We start from the raw sequence: 11200 nt of genomic DNA on the forward strand, positions 1-11200 counted from the left end.
ACCCTATCTTTTATATAATACTACTTAAACTAGTATATAATAATATACTTATAGAAAAGTCTATTATAATTAAATTTAAAGAAAATATTTAAAAAATAAAAAAAATTCTTAACTTAATAGATAATAATAAAAAAGTTAAATATCTAATTAAATAAAAAAATTTTAAATATAATAAAAATATTTAAAAGCTTATTAAATATTTAATAAAAAGCTAGTAACTTCTTACTATATTTTACTAAAAATACCTAAAGAAATTAAGAAATTTAATAATACTAAATCTAAAAGAAAGCTCTAATTAATTTTTAATTTAAAAATAATAGATATAGTATTCTTAATAATATCCTTTTTAATAACTTATTCTATCCCTAAGTAAATAACTTTTAAAGCCTACTTTTTATATAATTCCTTTTCCTAATATAACTAATAAATTTAAAAAAGTATAACTTACTAAATATCAATAGCCTTCTTAAAAGCCTTTTCTACTTTATACTTTTCCTATTTTAAATAAGATTATTTTTACTTTAGATAATTAACTAAGTAAAATAATATTAAAACTAGAAAATAAAAAAGAAGATTAGAAAAACTTATATATAAAATTAGTAATACTACTAGTATTATAATTAATATACTTTAGGTAAATATATAAATTATATTAAAACTACCCCTTATAGATAATATAATCTTAGAAAACTTATATATTATAATAGGAAATATACTTAGGTATTTTAAAAAGATACTATTAAGAAAAAATATTATTAACTACCTAGGTAAGGTAATTATAGTTAATTTTAAAAGTAACTATACTAGGAAAATAAGACTTAGAAATATAATTAGATATAATTAAAAAAAAAAATAAAAAAAACTTATTAAAAAAAAAAAGGGAAAATAAGATTATTATAATTAATAGGTCTTTAAAAATAAAAACTAAAGGAAAAGGAAAATTATATTATAATATAACTATAATTAAATTATAAGGAAGTAGTATAATACTATAAAATAAAGGATTATATAATAAAAAAATTAGATAGGACTAAGTCTAACTAATTAGTTAAATAAAAGATTAATAGAATAATTATACCTATAACTAACTAACTAGTTAATTAAAAATATAACTAACCCTAAAGAAAGCTTAAAAGGGAAATATCTATATAAACTATAGTTTACTTTATATATCTAGTTTATCTTTTAAAACTTTCTAGTAATTAATTTAAATATAATTATATTCCTATATTTAAATATATATTTTTTACTAATATCTTATAAATATTACTTAACTACCTTATTTACTTTATAATAAGCCCCTTTAACTTTAATATTAGCTATATTTACCTAATATACTAGACCTTAATATTAAGATTATAATAATCTAGACCTTTATTATAATTATAATCGCGGTTAAATTTATATAAGATTATTTTAAAATATAGATTTAAATTTATTTAGTTAGATATATTTCTTATTATATATAAAAAAATAATAATTATAAAAAAATTAATAAAAATAAAAATAGGATATAAGCTATTAGTAAAAATATATATAATATATTCCTTTAGAAAAATAGATAAACTACTTTATAGCCTCTCTACCTTATTATTATCTAGCCATTACATGACCTTAGCTTGCTTATCTATATAAAATAAGTTTTATATAACTTAAAACTATAATTATTATCAATTAGATAAATTTATTTAATCTTTAAAAATATTTCTCTTAGAAAATATTATATATTTTAAATACCTCGAATATAGTTATAAAAAAGCTATTATTTTATACAAAGTTTCCTAAGTACTTACTAGATACTAGAGGCTTCCACTTCCAAGCTCGCATAGAATAAGTAGTACAGGCTAAACAGGCACAGCATACAAATATACTCGCAGACAATAAGTTTCACTACCCATAACAGTCGTTACTAGGGCTAACGCGTAAACTTAGGCCAGTACTAATCACTCTACACCGCTAATCATCCATTAATTACACAGGGAGAGGTTCGATCACAATACAATTTTAGGGCTTATATAAGATAGGATGCATTTTATACAGGAGGTCTAGCTATCGTAATATAAAAGTTCATATATCTACGGGTATATACTCTAGAGCATTCCTTCCCCCCCTTCATTTGCGGAGAAACCTATTAACCAGCTAGCCTGGGGCTATCTCTCCCTAATATCTCCGCACAGGTCTGACAGGTCGAGGATTCAGAACCTTGGAAAACTCGAAAACTCTGGGGTCGGATTCTCTCCAAACAGGCTTAATAAAATCCAAGCCGTACTCCGTCTTGAACGAGTCGTTACACCCTATTTTATTACCAATTGTTGGGCAAGGGTCCTTAGCCTCTTTGAGTTTAGCTCCATTGTCATTGGTGCCGACAACAATAATTCGATTTCCCACAATTGGCTTGATGAAGGCCGTCTTATGCTGGTGAAAGAGGCGGATGACGTTGGGTTCTGCACACAGTCCTCCAAAGCCGTGGTTTATGGTCTCGCGGTCCTTAGAAAACATACAATCCTCTATAAACTTCCCGACACTCCCTGGTATGACATCTCCTTGGTCAATGGAGATGATTCGTTCCGAGTGCCAGTCTGTTCCGACGGAGGATGCAAAGTAGATCTGATCTTGATACACAAGAGCCCCCATTGCATTAGGACGAAGTAGGTTGTAAACGTCGGCTAAATCGTGCATCTGCATGGCAAGATTCATAATCTCGCCATCGCTGAGACCTCCGCACTTGACATCAGTTTTCTGCGGATCAAATTCAATAATCGCCGTGTAGCTGATATACTGGCTCCCAGGGAATTCGGTCATGTAGGTTTGGGGCAGTATTTACCAGATCGCCCCAAGTCAATGATGATTCGGCATCGATGGCTGTTAGAAAAATGAACTAGTCTGGAGAATTAGTTTTCTATTATTAAAGTGTTGTTTTTGATGATGGTCACCTTCGACAAGGTTCGTGAAGATTCGTATGGAGATGTGCTGGCCGAATTCACGCCAGGCTTGGTTGTTGTATGATATAAATTTTGTTGCCTGCTACATTCCAGGTTGCAACCATGGCCGAAGGAAAGAGAGTGGGGAGTTGTTCGATTTGATGAATTATTCTCGTAGACGTTTTACTATAGGGGAAATATAAAATCGCCAATGCATCCTTCGAAGAAGAAGCAAGCGCCTGCTTGTTGGGAATATGACATATCTTCATAGAATCGCATGAGGTATTATCCTCAGTAGAGAAATGCGGAAACTGGATGGTGCTTCCGCCAAGCACGCACTACGTTATTAGCCGGCTCCCACGAGAACCGTTGCTGACATTCTTAGCAGGCAGGCAACAGGATTGGATCGATCCAATAGCTTTGTTGTGTGGTCGTATTTTTCCGATTTGGGATCCAAACACGTCAGGAGCTGCGTAAGCGAATCACTCGAATGTCCCCTCTCCCCTCGGCATCGTCAAATGCAAGAATACTTCCGCCTCATCACGCTCCAAGTTAGCGTAGTGTGTATTTTAACATTCCTTGTGGATCAGGCATTAAAACCTTTTACTTCATCATGGATGGCTTCTCCGTTGCGTCACTCAGCACCCTCAGCTCATCCGTCTCTCACCGCTCACTAGCGGCTGCTGCGGAGCTGACTGACCTGCTCCGCAAATTACCCAGCGATCGCCATGCCGAGCAGCTATCCTCTCTCTCCAAAGCCCTCCAGGCATTCAGCACGACTGTGAACCAACTTGCGATCTCCATCATTAGCGCCTCAGCCATCTCACAGCGCCTTCAAGCCCAGCTGAGCCGGTCGCTCGGGACTTGCGAGAATGGGTTGGTGTCGATAGGGAAACAGGTGATGCGGCTGCAACCAGAGACAATAACTAGCCTGAATGAGGCATTTTTGGCCATACATGACGACATGCTATTGGCTTATACTCAGTTGTTTGGCTACTTCGAGCAGGTTCTTGCAATGTGAGGCTCGGCATCAGCGTCGGAACCTACGTGACTCGTTGAAACTAACCCGACCACTCTGTAGGGCTGATAAGGAGGATCAGGACGCCTCTCTCGAAGGCCAAGAAGGCCATCGTATCATGAAGCAAGTAGACGATATGCTAAAGTTGGTGCCCAAGGTTGCCGGTGACATCTTGATCGATGGAAGCAATAGCGCGCCAACACACACATCCGCTGAAGCAGGGCCACCGGAGATTGAAGGATCCTTGGACTCACCGCCCGCCTACGAGCCCCCAGCGACAGAGCCTTCAACTCTTTCACCCTCTGGTCCTTCCACCTCATCACCTCCAGCCGCTCAGGGCAGTAGCTTCTGGGACTTGACTTCCATTAAGCAGTCCTTCAGCGCACTTACAGCTGGCCTTCGGTCCAAGCCAGACCCCCTCGTCAGCGCCCTGTGTGAGGCCAGTCGCCGGGGGGATGTTTCACAAATGGCCGGCCTTCTCAAACACGGCGCTAACATTGACGGCAAGAATGAGGACAGGGAAACGCCCCTGCATTGTGCTATCATGGCAAACCAGGTTCAAGCGGTTCGCCTGCTCCTGGCTTCGGGAGTAGACTTGAAGACCTGGTCTAAAATGCCCGCCATGTTTCTGGCAGCATCCGTGGGGCATATCAGCATCGCCAGAATGTTGCTTCAGCGAGGCGGCCCAGGCGCCGATGTCAAGGCGAAAAATGTATCTGGCCAGCAGTACTTTGTCGACGTCGTGGGTAGTGGAAACATCGATGGGGTGCGCTTTCTTTTGGAGCACGGTGCCGACGCAAGAGTAAAGAGCATTTCCGGTCGGCCCGTCGTTGTGCAGGCGGCAAGGAAGGGGAGTCTAGGGATGGTAAAATTACTGTTTGATTTTGGAGCCGATGTTAATTCGGCGGACGTCGCCGGCGCCTCCCTTGTATCGTTGGCTCTCGAAAAGTCAGACATGGACTTGATGGAGTTGCTGTTAACGAGAGGCGCAAAGCCCAACTCCCGTCGCGGTGATGGGGAGCGTGTACTCGCGACTGCGATTTCGAAGGGGAAGATTCCGTTTGCGAAGCGCCTGATGCAAGCGGGTGCGGATGGAAACGTTGATGATATAACGGGACAGAAAGCCATCATCAGTGTGGTCAAGGGTAGTAAGATTGAGAACAAAGAAAAGGTTGAGCTTGTGCGGATGCTTCTACAGAACGGGGCGAAAGCGACGTCAAAGGACATATTCTGGCCCCACATGCGGGCTCTCCCACTTGCTGTTGACAACGGGGTCGATGGAGAGGTTATCGCGATGCTACTTCGACACGGGGCGGACAGCACTAACACACTACACAATGGAGAGACCCCTCTGACCGAGGCTATTAATAAGGGGAGGGTAGATCAGATCGAGGCTTTATTGGCGAACGGCGCTGACCCGAATCTTGCGAACAAAAATGACAAGACACCCCTCATCCTGGCATTAGTGAAACAGGATCTGGGCCTGGTACGGCTGTTGAGGCAGCATGGTGCGGAGTTGGACTCTCCCGGACAGTCTGCACGGGAGTTTGCGATGACCCTCGGCCAGCCGGATATTTTACAAGTCTTAGGACTAGGACCAGCCCCAGGCTCAGATCGGGACTGGTAGCATGCAGAGAAATACTATCTATCACCTCTGATCAGTCTTAGAAATATGTCGCCTTGATAAATTTTCTTTTTCTCATGAATATAAACCTTGTTGTAGACCTTTGAAGGAGCCGATACTAGTAAGGTCCCAAAGTCGGTGTTAGATTCTGCTTCGCGTTGTACGTGATAGTGGACGCGGAGGGTGGACCGGTGCCATGTCTGCTGAAGCGCATACGTCTATTATTCGGATCTAGCGGGTTATGGTGAATCACGACGGTAGTGCGACAGAGGCAAAGAGATAAATTGTGAGGCTTCACCTCATCCGCTGGGGAAAGGGTGCCTGATAATGAGTAGTTCAAGGTATTGTCCGGTTCAACCACAGTGCCTACATTGTCATTGTTTACCACCGTATTCTTTAGGAACCTGGCCATTTACGAAGCGTCACGAAAACAGCGATAATACTGAGCATGGCTCTATATTATGGTGTCGGTCGGCGTAGGATATGACGGTTATAGCAGCAGCAACAGCATATAAACGCATGAACAGAGTTGGGCTTTCGTGCGTGCGACAGTGCGCGTGCCTATGAGAACCGTGGGGAGGTGGATGGAGAAAGCTTAGAGAGGAGTGAGGCGTTCACGTAAGTCTTCCAGCCTTCCAGACCCGCATGGATGTGATTCTTATCGAAATCGTTAGTGGCATGGCCCGGGCCCCTGGCGATCTACAATAATGTGGTAGTGAGCAGGGTTAGGGGGTGATTCTCTTAAGACGGACGTCCGTGGTGAGTTCGACAAGGGCATGGCTGATGAAGAAAACTATTAGGAAGTTGTCCTAGTTTCTAGGAACGATGCAAAGCTCTCTTTAAGGCCAGCTAGATGGGAATTGCCGACGTTGACACGATCGAGGGAGGACAGCAGATAGAGGAAGGAGAGCCAAGCGAAGAGCCACACATCAACTTTCTAAATGAGTTTTATATCCGTTCACGTCAGCTAGTTATGTGCTGGGATGCGGTCCGCTGGTGAGGCAAGGTTGCAATCTCCCCGCCTCCCTCCACGCTCCCCCTCCACAGACCCGCTTAGTTTATTATCCTCGGAATAGGTAGCAACCTACTCTAGACTGGCCTGTTCCGCCTTAATCTAGAATGAAAGCCTTTTCGTGTGGGACTCTACAAATAATTTATGCAATTTATTCAAATTTATGCAATTTAGACAGGAATGGAATTGGGAAGGGTACACATAACGAAACTCTTGGAAGTATGACGAGGTAACCGATCAACAGAGAACCATAAGAAAAAGTCTGAGAGATTATTCGGTCACGTTCACTTGGCGTAGCACCCGTAGATAACTAAGAGACGATATTCAATGGAGTTATATCGGAGCCCTAGTGATTAGACAAGAGCTCGGACCTCCATTCCCCCCCAAAGTAACGCCTTGTAGTTGCCCTAGCATCAAGGTACGACCATTGGATATCCGATTCTCGCCATGGACCGTTCTCCACGGGTCCCTAGCTAATACCTCGCCGCTGTTCTTGCGTGCTGCTAGGTCTTGGAATAAAGAAGATGACGCCGGGGAACACCTATTACGACGTAGTTGTCGAGGTTTAAGTAGGATTCGCAACCTCCTCATTTACATGACCTGCGCCAGCACGGGAATATAATTGAGTGCGATTCTGATGAGGAAATTCAAGAATGTTCTATGATAAAATATACATATTAAAGGAGTATAAATGCTAATTTGCAGCGGCGCAGAGACCATTCCCCTATGCCGCCAGTCCGGCATGTTCGCACACATTGCCTCAACAGCCCTGGAGCGCCTCGGCCCAGTCCTTCACGAGGTCTAGGGCTGCTAGCAGCAGGTTGATCGACACTGCCGGCTCGCCCGGCTGGAGCGTAGGCCGCCAGTCTCACTAACTACCGCGGATCGTGTCCGATGGAAATCGCGCGGGCAAGTTGTTGGGTATTCGGGTCTAGGGACGTAGACGTTAGACGGCTTTCACGACTTTGCCCAGGCCCACGGAAGTACCAGCCTCTGCATTTAACGGCGGCATTGGGCAGTTGTGAAGCTTTCAAGATCGATTGCGATTGGTTCCAGCATCGGCCTTTGCGATCCGCCCATTGCTTGAGCCATCTTATGAGCCAGGATTCTGAATCCCAAGTCGACCTCAGTAGTCCACGTACGGTGCATATTGAAAGAAGAAACGGCCGATCTCCCAAGTCACCGACATCCCCCCACAAGTCTGCCCTAGTTCTATCAGCAAGGTTCGCCTATTCTCGTTCTAGGGTAAAGCGGAGCATCCGCTCAGACGAAGACGGTCCCACTTGGATCTCATTATATCTAGCCAGAAAAGATATAGTATCTAGAATAGAAGAATGGAAAGAGCATTCTCACGTGCTGAGCGGCCTAGCTGATCAGATCATTGGTAACCTGTAACAGGCTAGCGTCCATCGTGGAGTATAAAGGAATGCTCTTATCAAATGAGTCGAACAAGAGAGTTCTAGGGGACATCGGCAAGATGACGTCCATTGTCGTGGCGAGATCGGGAAGCATTTGCATGCTATCATCTCCAAATTCGGTGAGTGACTGGGCTTCGGCACCGAGAGGCGTTATTGAATTACTGCGGGCCATGCTATCGACGTCGTATGGGTAGGCCGGGGGCGTAATGGCAAAACCTGGCTTAGGTGCCACGGAGCGCCGTTGTTCGGCTTGGTTGGCTGCTCCTCCAGTGATTTGGGCTTGGGCATCGGGTCTTGTGTGGACGGTCCCGAAGAGGCCGCCAATAAGCAGTCTCTGCCTCTCCATCTTGAATCGGGTTCTCTTATCGAGATATGCGTTGCAGGCAGCCTGGAGGTTCTCTACAATAGCTAAATTCCTCCTAGCTACTGCATCATTGTGAGAGAAAATGGACAGTATCTTGTGTGCATCGGCAAGGGTCTTCTCAAGTGGAAACAGATGGTCCAGATCGCAAAATTGAGCTAGCCCAAGAACAAGGGCCGCCACAAATAATGAGTTGACGACGAAAGGCAGCCGTTTGGGTATGTCTTCGGCCGATAACAGTCCGCGCAACAGGTCCACAGTGCGTATGGCGGAATCGACGCATGCGTAAGACACGATTGGGTCTGGTGAGGAGGCATTACGCCCACGATCCTCGAGATCATCATCTTGCATCGCTCCCTGGCATATGTGCTTGGAAACGGTCTCAATCAAAAATGGCCGGGAAAGTAGCATGATCGTCCAGTAGTAGATTTGCTTGAGGTGGTAGAGGCCAATGTTCGGTGTTCTCTTCCTTCCATTGGCGTCGAGGAACTCCCCTGGCTGGACACTATCAGCAGCAAGTCCTTGGGGAAACCTAATGGCCCATTGCCGATGGCGTTCGCTGATCCGCTCCAGCACCTCGGTGGATACCATGCGCTTCGAGTAGACTTTGGTTAGAATTTCCTCAAGGATAGCACATAAATCGTTTGACGCCGAGTAATCGCCATCGGACTTGGTATCTCTCGTCTCGGATGTCGATGGTAACCGGCCAAGTGATGTGCTTGTGAAGAGGTCAAGCACTCGCAGAGATTTCCATAGTCGTTCCCTCGCTGCATACTCGGATGCATCAAAGAGAGCGTTGATATCATTTCTGTGAACGCCGAGAGAGTAGGCAGCTCGCGCCGCGATGCCGAGGTACATGAAGGCCGCATTCCGGCGAGAAGCGGCTAGGAGATACATTGTAATCAGCAAATTGGCCTGCACCGTGGACATGCTTGGGTCTTCCATGAGGGCCGATGCCGTCAAGAATCGCCCGTAGTTGAAGTATCGTTCGGCTTGATCGTCTCTATCCTCCGGGCATACCTGCGCGCCTATCGCGAAGATGAGGAAGAGTATTGTGCCCATGGATTGTTGCGTAGGCCCGTCATAAACGTTGCCATGCCATTGCGAGAGATTTGCGCGTAGCTCTTGTTCATCAAAGAGGTTGAGCACGCAACTCGTCGCGCGCATGAACCATGCGAGCAAGTAATTGGATTCGTCCAAGTCGGGTCTCGCCGGGGGCTGCTGGACTATGTCAACAACCCAGTTTGACCGTCCTTCTGGCGTTGCCTCTACCAGACGGCTTCGTAGAGGGTCCTCTGTGAAGGGGCATGGTCCTATCGAATCGCTGACCAAGCGGCGGATGGTCTGAAGGAAGGTCAGGTTGGCGGCGTCGCCGATGAACATGAACTTGCCGCGACCGTCTTGAATTAGCCGCGACAACTGCGGAACAGGAGCTGTATGGCAGCTGTGAGCGGAGTGTGACGACGACGACCTGTGGACGTCCAAGCCAGCACCGGCGCTGCCGGGTCCATCAAGAGATAAGTCGCTTGGTGGCGGGGGATAGAGAAGGCTGGTGTCCTGACCAGAGTCGTCGCGGTCGTTCGAAGTAGTTGCGAGGCTCGCTGTTGGAGAATTGATGGCGCGCGGAGAGGTCGAAAAGCTACACTCGGCGTCGACCCCACGGGTGACGCAGCGTCCGCAAGGTTGCCGGCCATCGCACCGTTCCTTTCGACGCTTGCACGTTCGACAGGCTTTAGCACAACGACGACGGTCGGCGCTCCTAACTCTTCGTGTTGGCATAATTTATTTAGTTTTTTCCGTATGTGTGGAATGTAATGGTATGAAGTGGATAAACTTGAGGAAAGTGACAATCAGACAATCATGCAGTTGCATTATCGCTTGGGAATTTGTGGGGGCAAAAGAAAATCAAAATGCGGAGGTTGGTCCCTCGCGACATTCTCCACACACTGACACCAATCATTCCCACCAGATTTTAGTTCGCCGGTAATCCTGAGATCCCTAACGCGACTAACTACATCCAGCTGGAGTTACAACAATGATTAATCCTGCTTCTCCTTGAAGAGTGGGGTACCCTCATTAAGGAAAATGGTGGCGGTGATGTGTGAAGCAGAATCACGTACGGAAAGTATGAAAAGCATGAAAAATATGAAAAATATGAAAAGGGGGCCATTTTGACAGCCACGCAATCTACCTCTCAAGAGAAAGGTTTCTACCAAAATACAGAAGGGGTTTGATATGATCTGTCCACAGTTCGAGATCCTCCCTTGCTCTTAGAGGAGTTTTAAAAAGAAGATATTTTATGCTTGTGCCTCTTTGCAGGTTATTGTTTGGTATTTTTTATTTTGTTTTATTTTTTTTTTCTTCCCTTTCCCATCGCCACCCCACATTCAGGTGGGTGGGGGAGGACCCTGGCATTCCCGAGATGCCGAGGTGACGCAGGCCAGGAAAACTCATTTAAACGAGCATCAACCAGTTATGTGACTTCGGGATACGTTCTTTACTAGCGCCTTGATGTACCTGGGCACTCGAAGATTTCCCCAAACTTGAAGTCTTCCCCAGATATTCCCCTCATGATGCGGCCTCCAGAAAATTTCCGTCCATTCTAAGAAGCTTTGGAAAAACCCTATTTCTTTTCAAGACCGAGTTGGCGCTCTGCTCTTCATAAACTAAACTCGGTTAGTGGCATCAGACGAGGCCAACACAAAACCCAAGCTAGATTTTCACTAGTATCAGGGCCCAAACAATACACCAGCATACCCTTCTGGGTTGAACGATCGAATCGGGCGGAGGAAGGATATTTGAAAGCTACTATACTGTCGAATGTCGCATCCTAGTATCGGGGATGA

General features: G+C 44.8%; 1 protein-coding gene and 2 pseudogenes across 1 annotated transcript; 1 reads left to right on the forward strand and 2 right to left on the reverse strand.

The window, feature by feature from the left end:
- Positions 1-2160: 2160 nt before the first annotated feature.
- SAPIO_CDS8715 lies at positions 2161-2802 on the reverse strand (annotated as a pseudogene; the record flags this gene model as incomplete).
- A 732-nt stretch (positions 2803-3534) lies between these two features.
- SAPIO_CDS8716 (Uncharacterized protein) lies at positions 3535-5566 on the forward strand (the record flags this gene model as incomplete). Its single annotated transcript, XM_016790298.1, has 2 exons — positions 3535-3938; positions 4003-5566. 2 exons carry the CDS (start codon positions 3535-3537, stop codon positions 5564-5566), a joined length of 1968 nt encoding a protein of 655 aa, XP_016640058.1.
- A 2374-nt stretch (positions 5567-7940) lies between these two features.
- SAPIO_CDS8717 lies at positions 7941-10133 on the reverse strand (annotated as a pseudogene; the record flags this gene model as incomplete).
- Between the last annotated feature and the right edge of the window lie 1067 nt (positions 10134-11200).

Source organism: Scedosporium apiospermum, assembly GCF_000732125.1.
Source record: "Scedosporium apiospermum strain IHEM 14462 chromosome Unknown SEQ_SAPIO_0122, whole genome shotgun sequence".
Classification (NCBI taxonomy): Eukaryota; Fungi; Ascomycota; class Sordariomycetes; order Microascales; family Microascaceae; genus Scedosporium; species Scedosporium apiospermum.